This window comes from Pristis pectinata, chromosome 1 (assembly GCF_009764475.1).
Source record: "Pristis pectinata isolate sPriPec2 chromosome 1, sPriPec2.1.pri, whole genome shotgun sequence".
Lineage (NCBI taxonomy): Eukaryota > Metazoa > Chordata > Chondrichthyes > Rhinopristiformes > Pristidae > Pristis > Pristis pectinata.
This window is the reverse complement of record NC_067405.1, coordinates 57,981,868-58,000,088: the sequence shown is the minus strand read 5'-3', so window position 1 is coordinate 58,000,088 and position 18,221 is coordinate 57,981,868. Positions and strand designations below refer to the sequence as shown.

Sequence of the window (18,221 nt, the reverse complement as noted above, 5' to 3'; positions counted from 1 at the left end):
AAATGTGAGCAAAGGCTTCTACGAAACCACCGTTGACTGAAGAGGAAATGTAGAGAGAAAATAGAGACATTACAAAATCCAAATGTTCCACGATGGAACCCATACGACACCTCAGTGTCTACTCAGCAGTGACTACTCCACTGCTTTGTTCTGAAGTATCTGCCACCCTGAAGAGCATTCGAATCGTGGCTGTCCACACAAATACCTGTTTCCCACTACAGGTTAACGACAAAGTGGACTCCACTAAGTGGACTATTCCAAAAATCCATACGTGGATTGTAGTGACAGGCACAGTTACTGTTTTTCATCCATCGATAGAGACTAGCAGGCTGGTCTCCCCCCTCCTCCCCCTACTCCTTTCCTTCCCTTCCCCCTACTCCTTTCCTTCCCTTCCCCCTACTCCTTTCCTTCCCTTCCCCCTACTCCCTTCTTTCCCTTCCCCCTACTCCCTTCTTTCCCTTCCCCCTACTCCCTTTCTTCCCTTCCCCCTACTCCCTTCCTTCCCTTCCCCCTACTCCCTCTCTCCCCCCTCCCCCCCTCTCTCCCCCCCTCCCCCCCCTCTCTCCCCCGCTCCCCCCTCTCTCCCCCGCTCCCCCCCTCCCCCCAAAACATCATTACATCCTTATCTTCTGTGTTGTCATCACGCCACACTCACACACTACTCTATCTTAAAGGGACATTCACCAATAGTAACCTAGTCCATAACATTTGAGTTGCAGACTACTTTAAATTTTCCAGTGCTTAACCATGTAGAAGGGAGCACATAAAAAAATCATTAGGCAAGTGGCTTGTATACAGAATTGGTTAATCACATTTTTTAAATCTCAGCTTTTTTGAATTTTCAGACTCTACCATGAAATGAAAATTGTATTGGGACTAAACAGTGAAAAGTCAAATATCAGATTCTTATGCACAGAATTCTGCTTTTTAATCAGCCATGCTGGCTGTTTTATATTTTAAAGTCATTGCCAAGCATTTTGTAAACTTGCTGGGGAATCAAACAAGAGCAGGACAAAACAATTGTTTTTGTATTGGGGACAAGACAAAATCATAATCAGTCAAAAAGGACTCTTTTAGAAATGTTGTTTCCAGGCAAGTAATCAAGCAATTCCCTTTGGGGGGGGGGGGGGGGGGGAATGGCATTGAAAATACTAATCATCATAAGCTATGTAAAAGTGCTGAAAAATCCTCACAAGATAACCATATTGTGAAGCCTGTAATGTGTAGTTAAAAGTGAATCAAAGAATTAAAGTAGACATTTGTCAAATAGAAAACACATTGCTAATTTTTGTATCATTCTTAGAAGTATAGCAACTGCTTTGGGGATACTTACAGAAAATGTGAAGAGCATGCATATCTTAATCCATCCCTTGAAATAACCAGCTCCACAGTTTTCGTAGCTTTAACAATTTCTTACAATGATTATCTGCAGGTGAGGTTTTCCTGTTTCATTAATCAATTTATTTTTCCATTTCAGAGATCTTGGTAAACAGTGCAAAGGCTGATTTAACTATAAAAGACAACAACAAGAATACAGCTCTTCACTTGGCATGTAGCAAAGTAAGGGAAAGAGAGGCCATTTGGTACCTCTTACACATTTTATTGCAGATATTTTTCAGTATGTTTGACCTTCAGAGCTGACCAAACTTGACAAAACTATAAGTGGGCAGCAAACAATCTGCTGGAGGAATTGATGCAGGATTTCAGCCTGATACGTAGACAATTCCTTTCCCTGCCATAGATGCTGCTTGACCCGCTGAGTTCCTCTAGCAGATTGTTTGTTGCTCCAGATTCCAGCATCTGCAGTTTCTTGTGTCACCAAAAATACAAGCGAATTATTTTCTACCCTGGTTCCGTACATGAACAAAAAAAGTCCTCCAGAACGTCAATCTAAAAATATCACCTGATTGTCTTCTACAAATTTTGCTTCTGCAGTTCAATCACCTGTACTTATCCTTCATATAAAAACAGAAAATGCTGATGACATTCTGCAGATCGGGCGGCACCTGTGGAAAGAGAAACATTTAACATTTCAGGTTGAAGACTGAGTGTTTCTAGCTATTTTCTGTTTTTATTTTAGTCTTGCAACATAAGCAGTTATTTTATTTTATTTTAATTTTTATTTTAATTTTATATGGATACTTAACCAACATGAAAGTACTGTACATTCTCATTGATATAGTCTTGTCCTATCAAAATCACTTCTAAATGCTGTTCTATGTTCCCATTAGTCTTTTTTTAATGATCCGTATTGCTTGTACTGCATCTTGTAGCCTTTTAATTTTTATTAAAAACAGAAATGTTGGGATTACTTATCAGGCCAGTCAGCATTTGTGGAGACAGAAACAGTTTCAGGTCATTGATCCTTCATCTGAACTGGAAAATTGATTAAAAACAAGTGCATTTTAAATTGCAGAGTGGGAGGTAGATGAAGGAACCAAAGAGAATGTCTGTCCAGGTGACACAATTGCATTTAGTTCTATCTAAGAGGAGCTGATATGTCTGTAGGAGTGTGGATTGATGCAGATAAATGAGGGCATTAGAGAGAGAAAAAATGTGCTGGAACTGAGATGAAAAACACAGCAATTGCTGGAAATTTGAAAAAAGAGAGAATGTTGGAAATACTCACTCCATCAGGGAGCATCTGAGGAGAGGGAAAAAAATGAGTTAGTGATACATATGGCTGGGCAATCCTGATTGGGGGGAAAAACTGGTTATCTGAAACTGTTGAATTCAGTATCACGTCCTGAGGGCCACAGTGTAATGCTCTTCCTTGGGTTGGGTTTTGTCAGAACAGTGAAAGAGTCCAAAGGTGGAGGGGTGGGTTTGGGATAGCAAACGAAGCAACAGGTGAGTGGAAGCTCAGAGTCACCCTTATGGATGAAACAGGTGTGGGCTGCAAAGCACTCGCCTAATCTGTGTTTATTGGGGAGATCTTGGTATCAAATGTGATACAATAGATTGAAAGAAGAGCAAATGAATTGCAACTTCACCAAGAAGGACTATTTGGGTCCGTGATGGTTGGAAGGGACAAGGTATAAGAACAGGTGTTGCATCTTCTGCAGTTGTTTGGGAAATTGCTATAAGAAGGTGAGTAGTTCGTAGGGATGGGGAAAGCAACCAGGGAGTTGCAGAGGGAAAAGTCCCTTCTGAATGCTGAAAATAGAAGGGATGGAAGATGTGCCTGGGGGTAGAATCTTATTGGAGGTGGTGGAAATTATGAAGGATCATCTATGGTATGTCAAAGGTGAGGACAGGGGAGACCCAATCCATTTTCCTATTGAGGAGGAGAGGGGCAGAAGTGCGGGAAGTAGAGGAGATGCACTTGAAAGCCCTGTGCCGTGGTAGAAGGGAAACCACAAATAAGGGAAAAGGAAGAGTGGCAGAGAAAATGCGAGAATAGAATAGAGTACTTACAGGATGCAGGGTGAGCGAGGTACATTCAGTGGGCTCGTAATGATTGGCTACTAACTGATCCCCTGATATGGAGGTAGCAAAATCAATGAAGGGAAATTGGCAGAAAGATAAAGGAATTTTCAAGTTCTATATGAATGCAAGAAGAAGAACTAACACACCGAAGTCAGTGTACCAGAAAAAGAGATAATGGAGGCATTTAATTTTTGAATTTCACAACAGTTAATCCTTCTGGACTACTCTCTCATTTTGTTTTTGTGCTGCCGTGGAATCAAGTTGAGGGAAGTGGCTTGACATATTTTTGCCTTCCAGGATGTGTGATCTTTGAATAAAGATCTGTAAGGCTGCTGTGGAGTGTTCTTGACTCAGTTATTTAATAGTTGGAATGAACTTTGGAGTGCTGGAAGCAAAAACCTGACAATTATTTATGAGAATTAAATTCTGTGGTGGGATATTCTGTTTCCTAGATGACATTCTTTTCGAAATATATCAAGATCTTGCAAAACATTGTCATTTATCAATTGTTTTCCTGCTCTGTATTTAGTTGTTCTCATGTCCATGGTCATTCTCTAAAACAGTACCCTTAAGTCTGCCAGTTTGGCTCTTTGGCTTGTATTTAGAAGAGATGCTTTGGTGCCCCAGAATTTTATTTCTCTTCTTCTGTAATTGGGTTGCAGATAGTCTTGCATATTATTAGTATAAATCTGAATTGTGCTATTCTATGGGACAATATATTAGTATGCAGACCTGCTTTTACACTGCAAGGATAAAGTTAACAGAGCCTTGTTATAGATTTGGGTCATTCTGTACAACTATTCATACACACAAGCAAAATATGAGGGAAAAATCATGGAGTAAATACCATCTACACAAATAACTCCACTGACCCAGCTTGCCAAGGTGTTGCACGCAATTTTATTGGACTGCAACCAGCTATTTGAGGTTAAATCAGACTCAAGAACAGTGGTAAACATACAAGAAGAGATTTAAGGATCTAGAGTAAATGCATTCCCACAAAGAAAACAAGTTGGATTGCCAAATCTAGAGCCTCTGCCTGATGAGATCCATAGGGAGTATGAGAAGGCAAAAGATAGCCTCTGTAAGACATTGAGAGCTGAATTTAGCTGTAAGCTAAGGAGCTCAGAAAGTGCAGAAGTAAAATTAAAAGGGAAATTAGGAATGCAAAGAGAAGGTGTAAAGAAATACCGGTACTACTTGAAATCAAAAAGTTATTTTTTTAAATTTCAGAAAGATTTTAAAAAATAAATCAGGAAAGCATAAGGCCTCATGGGGAACTAAAAGATAATCCAGGTCGAGAGGTGAAGAATGTAGATAAGGTTTGTAATAAATACAGAGGAAGGATTAAGGGGTTTAAGTGTCTTTAAAACTGCATAAATCACCAGGCCCAAATGAAATATAAAGCAAAAACAGAAAATGCTTAATAACACGGAGTTCTGTTGAATATTTATTGACCAGAAACATTTACTGTTTTTCTCTCTCCACAGGTGTTGCCTGGTCAAAGCTTCTGGCATTTTCTGTTTTTGTTTCAGATTTCTAGAATCTGCAGCTTTTTGCTTCAACCAATAATGTATATCCTAGGCTTTTAAAAGAAACGAGAAAATATTAGGGCCTCTGACTACAGGTCTTAAATCCTCCCTGATTACAGGAATGGTGCTGGAGCATTAAAATATAGCTAAAAGTACTTTGTTGCTTAAAAAGGAAAGGAAAAATCAAATGATTACAGGTGAAATTATTTAACTTCAGTAAAGGACAAGGTATTGGAATCCTAAAGGACAGTGTAGATCTTCTAATAGAAAAGCACAGATTATTTAGGGACATTAAGCACAACTTTGTTATGGGTAGTTGTGCCTGGCAAGCTTGATTGAACTTCTTGAGGAAGTAAGAAGGTGGTGGGGGGGGGGGGGGGCGGAGTTGGGGGTTCAATGAGGCCATTTACATAGTCTAGTCTACATGAATTTTAAAAGGCATTTGAGAAGGTCTCGTATGACAGGTTAGTCAAAAAAAATAAAAGCCCATGCTTTTTCAAGGAAGCATGGCAAATTGGATTTTAAAATGGCAGGAAACAAAGGGGTTTGGCAAATTGTTGCCAGTGGTGTTCAACAGTGCTCAGTACTTATTCTCAGATATATTTTAAAGAGTTGTATTTAAATGAAGAGGGCATGTTTAAAAAGCCTGTAGATGAAACAAAAATGCTGAGAAGATTAGATAAACTAGAATTGGTTTCTTTGGAACAGTTGAGGATAAGGGGAGACTTAATTGAGTTCTGTGAAGTTATGATGACCCTAGATTGAGTACATAAGAAAGGCCTGTTTTCCTTACAGGTGTCAAAAACCAGGTGATACAGATTTGGTAGAAGGATTAGAGGGGAGATGTGGAAGACTTTCACCCTGAGAATGGTTTGAAACTTGCTGCCTGAAAGGGAAGTAGAGGCCCTGGTTACACATTTAAAAATTACTTGGTTGTGAAATTGAAAAACCGTGACCTGTGAAAGTACAAACCTAGTGATGGAAGGTAGTGAGCAGCACTTTTTTTTTGCTGACAAGGACACAATAGGCCGACTGGCCTCCCCTAGGGGCATACATTTTCTGATTTTAAGTTTTTAATTTTTCTGTGTGTTTCTCTTCCGGTTTTGCATTTTGACATCTCTGCCAAGTAACATTGATTTCTAAGGAAAGGGAATTAATATTTACACTTGAAACTGAGATGCCAATTGATTAGTCTGTCAGCTCAATTGAACTTATAATGTCACATTTTCCACAGTTTGCTGCTGATGGTTTAAATATTTGAAATATTTTTTAGATTGAAGCAAATCACTTTCACAAAATATTACTTCACAAAATAATTTCCAGGCTTTTGATTTTAACTTAGAAGTTGCAGAAGATGGTAATTGAATGCAATCCAAAAGTGGAATATGATTAGATTAATTATTAATACCAGCTGCTGCACAAATTCATCCTAAGTTCAATCATAGTTTATTGTCCCAAAAGGCCTGTTGATGAGATTAGTGAACTAATTTTGAGAATTTAAATTTCATTGGCAGTGAAGCCTGAAGATATTGTGGCTGTGTGAACTCATTTCAAACGGGTTTATACATGTTGACACTGCAGGAGCAGTTCATTGTTTTGTGTCTGTGATCAATCCCAGTTACATGTTGTAAAGAATTGTGTATGATTATAAACGAAATGCAGTGATTCTTGTTCAATGCAATCTTAACTCTTGCGGTTAACTGACACCACAGAGCAGCACAAAAATATTAATAGGTTGTAAAAATACTTTGTAGAATATCTTTATTTTGCTACTAAGGAGCAGTGTAACTTCCCTTCATACCTTAAAATTTCTTGCACTTCTATATTTTCCTGAATGTGCTAATTTATGCTGCTGTATGCCGTTCAGGATGATTGTTTCAAGTAGTTTCTCACCAACTCCTATTATTCATGTATGAAAATTTAGACCAATTATTGGGAGCCAGTCTGGTCAAAGCCTTGCCTGCATCTGTTCTAAACAATTTCCAGGATGGTTCAATTTTCAGCAGAAGGTACAGGATAGCAATTAAACGTTGTAGCCTACATCAAACACTTTAGTAAGACCAGAAAAGTGTTGTGTCCAAAATTAAGTTTGGGACACTAGTGTTTGATGCTGCAACATCTGTTGAATGAATGAAGTATTAAGAGCTTTACCCACAGAGAAAACAAAAATCAAAATTGTTCAATGCTGCAGTCACTCAGATTTTATTTGGAGAGTAGAGGTTGTGGTCTGATGGAGGATCTTAAAATCTTTTGATTCTGCTGATTAATGAGTCAAACTGCTGGAAGCTAAAATCTGAGGCAGGCAGAAATTGAAGTTATGTTGTTCAAACCTGACTAAAGTATGAAAATAAAGATTCAATACATAATGTTACCTAATATGTAAAAGTACTAATAGAGTAACTACATAATTTAACACTATGAATTGTGTTCATTTTGGCAGGGTCATGAAAAATGTGCCTTGTTCATCCTTGAGAAAATAGATGGTGCAAGCCTTATTAATGCAACAAATAATGCACTGCAAACGTAAGTAGTAATTGTTGGTTAGCAAATTTAATTTTTTAAACAGTTCAAAATGATTGCAGTTATTTTATAGGAAACTTGCATTTTTAAAAGTAAAAGGAGTCAGATTGCAGAAAAAAATAAAACAATGCTAATAATCTTTTAATTTGGGCAAAATGAGTACTTGCAAGTGGTGATCTCTAGACTTGAAGATGTGAAAAGTTAAATGTTTAACCTTGGTGTTGTGTTTGAACTCATCTGCTTCATCACCAGGACCTCCTGCTTCACTTTCGTAATATTGTCCAACTCAATCCCCGTCTATCTAAATTTGACAGTTGTACTGGTCAATAGTCAGCCTTCCCATCTTCCACACTGCATTAAACTTAAGCTTGTGCTAACCATGTCCTAACTTGCTAAGTCCCATTCATAAACCACACTTGTATTTGCTGACCAACGTTGCTATGCCATCAACTGCTTCAGTTCGGGAATACCCTCTAAGTCTTTGTCTTGCATGCATGGGTGCAAGGCTGAAGCCCTATCTGCAAAAAATCACAGATCTGTCACTACTGACTTACAAAAACTTAGCCTTTGTTCTTAGAGGACTTGAGATAAGAACCTAATTCCTTTGGTGGTCTTAGTTACTGGCTATAGATATAACCCCTTCTTGACCTGAATCTTGATGGATGAGCTGAAGTCTATCATGCCTTCTATGTCTGTACTGTAGCTCAAGCTAATGTAGCAAGCCCAGCCAGATAACCAAAGTAGTACCCGGGCAAAGAGGTAATAAGCAGAGAAATAGCAGTGTACATCTAAAGTTGCTTAAATTGATTTCTGAGCTTTCTCATCTTTCACATCTTTGGTTAGCCTTTGCATTGCTTTGCAGAATTAAGTTGAGAGATCCTTTACATAGTGCAGCTGCAGTGAATAAGCCAGTATGGAAATCTAGTTCCATGAGTGCCCAGCAATGTTCCTAAAGCAGAAAAATGTAACTGATTTCAGCAGCAAACATCCCAAACAAGCATTACTTCGTGAATTATTTCACTCCACGCTACTTCCTGTGTGTCAAATAACATAAGCAGCAACTGTGCTGAAAGTGCAGGTTGAATTTCTTGAACAGCAGGATTTAAACAACTGTGTTCGTGCATAAAGATATCAAAGTTGAATAACAGTCTTCAAAACGCAGCCCAGGGCCAAAGTACCCACAATTAACTGGACTTGCAAAGCATATGACAAAATGTGACAGCTACAAATGTTGAGGGAAGACTGATTGGGAGGGATAACAGATCAAATGTCTTTTTCTGTTCTGAAAACCCCCAATCAGTTGATCAGTTCCAAGTTCTCCCCCATGGAGCATTTGGAATACTAGAAACTCTCTAAGATTATGATTGAATTATCAGAACAGTAAAATAGCAACTCATAACACACAGCTCTCAACTAAGAATTTAGAGAACATAAGTTCAATTCCCAACATTTGAATTCTATTTCAAAAAATTTGGAAATAAAAGCAATTATTGAATTTTGGCAAAAGCCCAACTGTTTCACCAATGCTCTTTAGTCTTGTGCTTCATTACCAACCACAAATTCTAGGCCATTCAAACAAACTGGATCAGTCAGTTGCAAATTAGTCATTGAACCAGGATACAAAGAAGGCACAACATGCATAGGTGGAACTCCATAGCTCCCCACACCAACATATGGAGACCACAGAAGGAATAGAAAATGTTCTGCTTTTGATTTTTAATTTCACTTCCAACATCTGCAGTATTGTGCCTTTGGATATGGGGATTAGTTCCAGCATTGAAAGAACTACTACATAAACTTAATAAGCAACAGCCTGACAAGATGTTGCTCATAAAAACAGACTTAACAGTCTTTGCGCCAACGCTGACAAAATAATTCCTGTGCATCCACTGCACAGCTCTCAGAACAGATTCACCAGAAGTTGGACACTGTGATGCCCGGTTTGGGGAAAAGAACCTGCAAGTCCTCAGCAATGAAACTACAACCAAGAATTCGTGGCTTCAGATCAACCATACACAAGAAAACTGCCTACTGCTTGCCATCCTCCCTCAGCTGACTAATTAGTATTCTATAAACTATTAATTTGAGAAAGCATTGAGTCTTGCAAGACCACAAAATATACTCTGGTGCACCACCTCAATGACCATCACCAGAGTACCACCAGAAAGGATTTGGCAGACATGAAAAATATCAGTGCCAAACTGAACTTATGATATGGATTTCAAGAACTAACTAGGGTGGTACAGCAGTGCATCTAGTAGAACTGCTGCTTTACAGCTCAGCCACCCAGGTTCAGTCCTGACCTCCAGTGCTCTCTGTGTGGAGCTTGCTGGTTCTCCCTGTGACTTGGTTCTTTGTTTCCTCCCACAGCTGGGTTAGTAGATTAATTGGCCACTGTAAATTGCCCCTAGTGTATAGATAAGTAGTAGAATCTGGACAGAGTTGATGGGAATGTAAGGAGAAAAGATTGCAGAGAAAGTTAGTAGGGGAATGGGATTGCTCTGAGCTGGTATAGACTCAATGGGCTGAATGGGCTTTTTCTTTGTCATGTGGAAATAACCTAGTGGACGCCCATAAATCTATATGTGGCAAAGGTCATTGGCAAAGACAGTTTGTCAGCATGGCCATTGTGCAGTTCTTATGGAAATCATTCCTTTTTTCATACAGAAGTCTCCTTCCATCATGACACTGCCACCATGCTTAACAGGATAGGTAATGAGTGCATTTTAAACTAAGGTACCTCATAATGGAATATGTATGAGGCATATCATCAGTAACAGAATCATATACTGTCACTCTCTGTAAGCTCTTCATCTGGCACATCTTTCACTTCTCCATCAGAATCATATGGGAAGACTAAAGTTAGTTCAGTTAGAAAGGCGAAGGAGTGGCACTGGACATAAATGAAATGCCACCTCAATGAAAGACGTATGTGCTAACAAGCTGGAAATAATACCCGAGCCAACCATTGTCAAATCACTACAATGCTGAATACAGTCATGAATAGTAGTGAAAAAAATAAGCAATTAAACTGAAGGAAGCAACACACTATTCTCGACTATGACAAACGCCAGCACAAGTGCAAAAGATAATACTACATTTGCAGTCACTGTCAGATAGAATTTATCTCCCAATCTCCTCGAGATCCCTGCCGTGACTGATGCTGGTCTTCAGCAAATTCAATTTACTTGCTGTGACATCAAAGTTAAGTGTATGGGCACAATAAAGGCTACAAGTCTTGACTGAAATGTTAAAGACTTGCTCACCAAAGTCAGCCATTTCAATAGGTATTCCAATACAGTGTCAATACTGTCATCTATGCAGCAACATGGAAAATTGCCCAGATATGCCATATCCAGAAAAAGCAAACAATCCGACAAAGCATATCTGCTTACTCTGAATCAAGAAAGGAGTCACTAACAGAATTAAACCAAAATTTAAACACCAATAATCTGACACAAACATGCCCTTAACAATGTTTTCAGGTAGCATCTACTCACCGAAAGGCTGCTCACTGATGCCGAGTTTGAATTTTGCCAGAACCACTTGTCTCCAGACTTCATTACAGCCTTGGTCCAAACATGGACCAAAGAGCTGAATTCCAGAGGTGAGACGAGTGACTATTTTGACATCAATGCAGTACTTGAGTGTGGCATTAAGGACCCCTGGTTAAAAATGAAGGCAATAGGTATCAAAGGAACTGCACTCCAGTGGTTGGTATCATAATAGATGGTTATGGCTGTTGTCGATAAACCATCTCCGTCCCAGGATACATCACAGGAGTTCCTCTGGGTAGTGTCTGAGGCCCAACCACTTTTCTTCATCAATTACCTTCTTTTCATGATAGGATCAGAAATGGGGATGTTCACTTGTAACTGCACAATGTTCAACCCATTTGCAACTTCTCAGCAAATGAGGTGGTCCATGCCTACATGCAACAATGCCTGGGTTGTTCATGCCACATGCCAATGTTCATGCCACAAAAGTGCTAGGCAATAGCTATTTCCAACAAGACTGATAATTTACCTACCTACACTTAGCATTCAATGGCACAACCATTGATGAGTTCCCTACAATCAAAATCCTGGGAATCACCACTGAGCAGAAACTCAACTGGACCAGCCACACAAATACCATGTCTACAAGAGCAGGTGAAAGGCTGGGTGCCTCTGTGAATACATTAAAAACATAACCTTTCTTCCATTATGAAGCAGGAAGTGAGGTTACTGTAATGTACTCAAGTGTTGAATTCCATTCACAAACCTCAGATAATGAACATATTTCAGCAACAAATGTGCCAGACACTGGTCATCTCCAGCAAGAAAATTTAACCATCTTCCTTCAAAACTGATAACATTAATATCACTGAGCCTACCACCATTCTCACTGGTGATAATCCCTAGATTATCACCAGTGAGAAGCTCAATTGAATCAACCTTATAAAGTGTACATTCTGCAGTGACCGGTTAAACTTCTAACATTCCAAAGCCATTCATCACCCACACAATACTCTTGGGAAAATTATAGAATATTCTCCACGTCTGGACTGCTGCAACTACAACAAGAAACTTTTATTTATTTTTATATATATATGTGGAAAAAATACATCAAGACAAAGGGATCTGGTTTAAATTTCTGTACTCATCAACCCAAACCTCAAAGTTCACAACCCGCATGCTGTGATTCCATTGTATGCTTTCCACGTGATTGCAGCTCCTTGAGGTTTCACATACACGCCCAAAATGAACAAGACTTTTAACTGGCAAGACAGTGTAAAAATTGTGTGCAAAACATTATGCATCTTAGTACTTTGTCCTACTTGCCCAGCCATTTCATCAATACTAGTTATGGCTGATTACCTCATTATCAAAATGTATTTATTTGAAGTATCCAATACTGTGTCTGATTCTCTTTTTAAAAAATACCTCAGTGATGGTGTCCTACTGAAGGCCCTGTAGCACGAGTTTCCTCCAAAGACTCTATAATGATGCGCAAATAAAAAAATCCAGGAACTCAAACAGCAAAATAATGCAAATTATTGGTAATTTTAAAATTCTTTACCCTTGATCGCTTTACATACATCCAATAGAAAAGTAATTATAGCATCTCATGAATTCCATCTCATTGTTGAAGAAGACTTTCAAGTTTTCCAGATAACAATGTATTCAGGCAGATATATTAAATAAAAAATCAAACAAATCCATTGTACCATGCAATGTTCCATCTTTTGAAACTTAATCTAACCTGCTCAACAATTGCACTGCCGGTGTCTGAGTTGATGCTTGGCAATGTTAGGCACAATAACTAGTATTCTGTCACTAAACAGCAGCAATCTGTTCCATGTTGGCATCTTCTTCTCTTGAAGAACAGCGGTCAATGAAGAATATAATAACGTACGATATAGAAGCAGGAGAAGGCCATTCAGACCTCTGCCATTCAATAAGACCGCTGTTATTAACTTAACAGTAGCACATTCCTGTACTAACCCTATATCCCTTGATTCCCTTAATATCCCAAAATCTTTCAATCTCTGTCTTAAATATACTCATCAATTCAGCTTCTAGAGTCCTCTTATTAAGGGTGAAGAAATTACTATTCTTCCACTCATCTTAATCATGTATTGTAAAACTGTAATCCCTGATTCTGGACACCATCTGCCAGGGAAAACAACATCTCTACATCTACCTATCGAATCTCACAAGAATTTTGTATATTTCAATAAGATCACCAATCATTCTAGCATGTTTAGGCCAAGTCTGTTGAATCTCTCCTCACAGGACAGTTTTCCCATACAGGAATCAATTTGGTGAATCTTTGTTGCACTCCCTTTATTGAGAGAATATCCTTTCTTAGGTACATAATATTCCAAATGCGGTGTCAACAGGTCTGTAAATAATTGCAGTTAAGGCATTTTTACTCTTGTAGTCAAACCCAAATGTAAGAAAGGCCACTGTATGTTTTGTTTTTCTGATTGTTTGCTGCACCTGTTAATTGGCAGTGATCATGTACAAGGACAACCAGGTCCCCTGAATGTCAACACTTTTCAGTGTCATGATACTTAAGAAAAACACTCAGCTTTTCTATTTTTGTTATGATAGTAGATTATCATTTTTTTCTGAACTGTATTCTATCTGTTCCATCCACACCTATTCACTTAATCTGTCTTTATCCGCTCGAAGCTTCTCTACATCATCTTCACAACACTCACTGTTACCCAGATTTGTATGTAGATGCTGTATGTATGTAGAATATAGATATATCACACTTCCTCTTTTCATTGAAATCATTGATTGATACACATTGTGAATAGATCAGGCTCCAGGACTAATCTTAAAGGCATTGCATTAGTTATAGCCTCCCAACACAAAAACAGACCCTTTTTTTTCTTGCTGCCTGTTTTTATTCTTTAATCAGTCCTCAATCCTTAAATCTCATGTGCACTATTATGTTTAATAAATTTTTCTGTGGCACCTTATTGAAGGTTGTCTGGAAGTCTAAATATATCAGAAACATTGGTTTGCCCTTATCTATTGTGCTACTGACAACTCTAACAAATTTGTCAAACATCATCTCCCTTCCATAAATACTTGTTGAACTTGTCCAATCCTATTATTATTCTCTTTGTCCTGCTATAACTTTCTTTATATCAGATTCTATAATTTTCCTGCTAATTGATAGCAAACTAACTGGACTGTGCATTTGCTCTCTCCCTCCTTTCTTAAATTGTGGGGTTATGTTTGCTACCTTCCAATCTGTAGGAAGTATTCTGGAATCTGTGGAACTTTTGAAGATGGCAACCAGTGCATCCACCATCTCTGAAGCCATATCATTATAAACCTGGTGTAGGTCATTGGGTCCAAGTGAACAGGCAGTATCTTGATTGTTGTGGCCTGTAAGTCCACTGAGCCTCATCCTCTTAGGCAACAAAGATGATTCTGCATAAATTTACAAGGGACCTAGATAGGGTAAAATTGGAAGGTCTTATTTTCCCTGAGAAGAATAATTGGTAGAAGGATTAGAGGGAAGGTGGGTCATTTTTTACCTAGAGAGTGTTTGTTCTGGAACTTTCTGCCTGAAAGAGTGATAGAGACGTAAACACCTATCAAACTTAAAGTCCTGAATACACACTGCTTAAGTTAGCAGAACAGGTTTAACAATCCTAATTGGAACTCTAGAAACTTATCTCCCGGTGTCTCCACACTTGGAAGTGGTGCTCTGAATATGTTATCCCAAAAGAGATTTACTTAGCACATTGATGGTTGTATTACTTGTATGGATAGTCCTCCTTACAGACTTGTTAATTTTCTTTACAATTAATTCTTTTAAATGTTATCCTTTCAGACCGCTTCACATAGCTGCAAGGAATGGGCTTAAAAAGGTGGTGCATGATTTACTAAGCAAAGGAGCAAGTGTTCTTGCTGTGGATGAAAATGGTAAGTATGGATACTAATTGTGCTGCTCCTGATTAATTCACTTTTCTACCAAAAATAACACACACCAGCACTAAAACGCATCTAAAAGTTTAACTGAACCTCCTCATAATTTTGTTGGCATGGATTAAAGAGTGTAAGTAGATTTATTGAAAGTGAGATTTGAGTTTGCTGTCTTTCTTCCCTTCCTTTTCATTTTGGTTCAGACTTCATATACTAACCATTCCCTTGTCTGCTTTTGTGCCCAGGTCATACCCCAGCCCTGGCTTGTGCTCCTAACAAAGATGTGGCTGACTGTCTGGCACTCATTTTGGCTACCATGATGCCTTTTTCTCCTCCCAGCACAATGACGTCCTTCAGCATCAGTCTAATAAAAAATGACAGTTTGAATACACCTCTATCCTATGATTCCCCTAATACGGGTAGCAACATTAATTCTTTTAACAAGGAGTTGTATAACAATGTGGGAAAAATGGATAGGTGTCAGGAAGATGATGATGAAAATGATTCAGACTCTGAGACTTTCTGAATGGTTTTAGAAACCTTAAATGGGAAAGCCTAATACTTGGCTTGTTAGTCAGTCGAAGGATTACAGATTGAGCAATCAATCACCGCATACTTTTTAAAAAAGCACTTAATAAAAAGGCACTTTTCTTACAGGTTTTAGGAAGCAGAATCTTAAAGTATTGATTCATAAAGTGGATTATTGAATAGGGCAAGTGATTTGCTATTGCTCAAATCTGCCAGATATTTGGCATTTCCTCTGGGACATTTTATGCAAAGTAGTCATTCTTGTGCACCAAATTGTGCTGCATGCAGTAACTGTAGAAATTCATGGGGATCTGTCACAGGATGCCATGTGGTTCATTCCCAGATCACTTGCCCTATGAATAGGATTTAAAAGATTTTCCAAATCAGCACAAACATGCATTTGCACTTCAGTAAAAACTTGCGGTTATAGAGTTATTAGGGACTAACTATACACCTGAGCCGTTAACTATTGATAAATAATGAATGAACTTTTCCAGACTGCAGTGTAAAGTATTCATAAATTCCAACAGGACTTGATGACATCTTTTTACTTTAAATATACCAGCAAGTTTAGACTAGTGTTCAAATAGCAGATTGTGGTATTTTGTACATTTTTATATAGCCTCAAAGGCAGCCTTTAAAGAATGCACAGCAATTTTGTTGAAATCTACCCACCTGTAGGATGAAGAGAGAGTAACTGCCATAAAGAACAGTTGTGATAACGTCTGCTTCATCTGCCAAAGCTTATGTGTTAAATGGAGCCATTCTCTCACCTGTGACAGGACCAGAGCAGGTTAAATGACAATTTTTTTTTAATGTCTGGCGAGCTATGCCAAATGGACCAAATCTGCCACTGATTGTGACTGTTGCTGTCTTTATTCTCTAAGATTACAGCCTTTTTTTACTCATCTACTTCAACAGCTACTTTGAAGTAGCCTATTTCAGTAAAAATGCAGTATTTAAATGCAAATAAAATGTATTTCATCGAAGTTAATTCACAAATTGTTAGATTAGAAATCAGCAAGGTAAAATTTCAGAATTTTTTCCAAATATTCACATGGGATCTATTATTACTCTGTGCAGTGACTGTGCAATCAATGCAACCTCACTATTGTAACTAAAAGCACTGAAAAGATTTCAAGAAACCTTAATATCTTGTAATGGTCATTCTGTTATAACTGTTACAAGCAGTTAAGTTCCAGAATAGAGACCTCTGATATGAAATTGCTTTTAAGTAATCAATATCATATCATATTAAAGCACTGAAATTGAAGGAAAAAGGCCAAAAGCAATGGTTGTATGTAAAGAAAAAGCTGTTTGTTAATCAATTTTATTAGAAGTTTAAAGCTGCAATGTTTAAAGCTGCAATATAATTTTCAAACTATGGTTGCTTTCTTCCCCCAGTTAAATGAAATTGGCTGGTCTTTATACTGTTCTATTTTTTATTTCTTGTTTGTTTTGAAAGTTGTTTTATTTAGTAAATCATTGGAATGCAAAATTAAAACATTTTAATTATGTAAATTTGATCAAGTTTTAATGTACTTTTAAACTTTTTATAGTTTTTAATATAAGCCTAGAAGAATGGTAAATTAAATACTGGAATTTAGAGATCCATAGTATTGTGATTGGCAATCCTTGTAGCAAATGTTTCATTTTTTTATTAAGTTCAAATACTATTTTGGTTTTGTTGCATTATCAAATAGTTAGTGCCTTTCTGCCCATGTGTATTTTCCAGATGGTTTCCAAACATCTTGTAGAATCTTGCTAATTGAGTAATATCCAAGCAATAATGTTAATTTAGATTTTAAAATTAACAATGAATGTACATTTTTTTAAAAGGTCCAACAGCATCTGAATGAAGAGTGGTTTGTTCATAAAACCATCATATGGATTTTTTTGCAGTGTTGTACAAGTTTTAAAAGTGAAGTCTTGATTGAAAGACATAGCTGATCACAAATTGATATTATTTGGAAAAGGGCAATTATAATTTAGACAATCTGACAGTGTGTGTTTTAAAACCATAGAAAAAAATTATTTGTGGAAGCTTATGCAGTGGTCAACTCCTTAAAAAGCCTATATCATCCATTTGGTAATCTTGTCTACTTTTATGCTTTAGCATGTGCAATATGTCTTGTTACAGTATAGTATGGTATCATGATACAGTGACAGTGTTATGTTTTATGCAGTGAATATGATACAATTTAGTGAAAATGAAAATACTTGTTGAAACAGTAGTGTATCAAATTTTATGTATTTGGTCATATTTCTAAAGTTAAGTATGAGGTAATAAAGCTTAAGACATTTTTGGCATCAAGACTGTCAAAATAAAGAAGGAAATCCAAAATGATCTAAATCCAGCCTGGACCTTAAGCACACTTTACTATTTGACTTTTGTGAACTACTGAATGCTTGTGATGTATAGAAATATCGAACTGTAAAGTACTTTTTAAAAAAGCATTCAGATGCTGTATATTTTTATGAAAATAAAGGGTACAGATGCTGATGCAGCCGTTTTGATTTATTTTGTTTTTCTTTAAATACTTACTGGAAACTCCTGATTAAGCACAGCCTACAATGTTTAGATGTTGGTGGGTTCAGGATAGAGTTGCAGGGAAATGCTGCTCTGTTTGAAAGGGCTAGTGTTGGTTTAAAAATGTGGTTTTCCAAAGTTCTTGTCTATTTCAGGTGATTAGCTCCTGTTAATATGAAATTGGTTCTATGACATGAATAAGATTCAACATCTATTTTTCAGCTTACTCCATGGACAATTTGGGGGGGG

General features: G+C 37.6%; 1 protein-coding gene across 5 annotated transcripts in view; it reads left to right on the top strand.

The window, feature by feature from the left end:
- The window catches only part of ankrd44 (ankyrin repeat domain 44), a 123,062-nt gene extending 105,123 nt beyond the window's left edge, over positions 1-17,939 (top strand). For 2 of the 5 annotated variants that reach the window (XM_052019651.1, XM_052019642.1), the window contains exons 25-28: positions 1,478-1,560; positions 7,402-7,484; positions 14,823-14,914; positions 15,160-17,939. In XM_052019651.1, the coding sequence (XP_051875611.1) occupies positions 1,478-1,560; positions 7,402-7,484; positions 14,823-14,914; positions 15,160-15,440 (539 nt within the window). In that variant the 3' untranslated portion in view covers positions 15,441-17,939. The remainder of the gene's footprint in view (positions 1-1,477; positions 1,561-7,401; positions 7,485-14,822; positions 14,915-15,159) is intronic. The other 3 variants (XM_052019659.1, XM_052019669.1, XM_052019678.1) reach the window with 3 other exon arrangements.
- Positions 17,940-18,221: the final 282 nt, after the last annotated feature.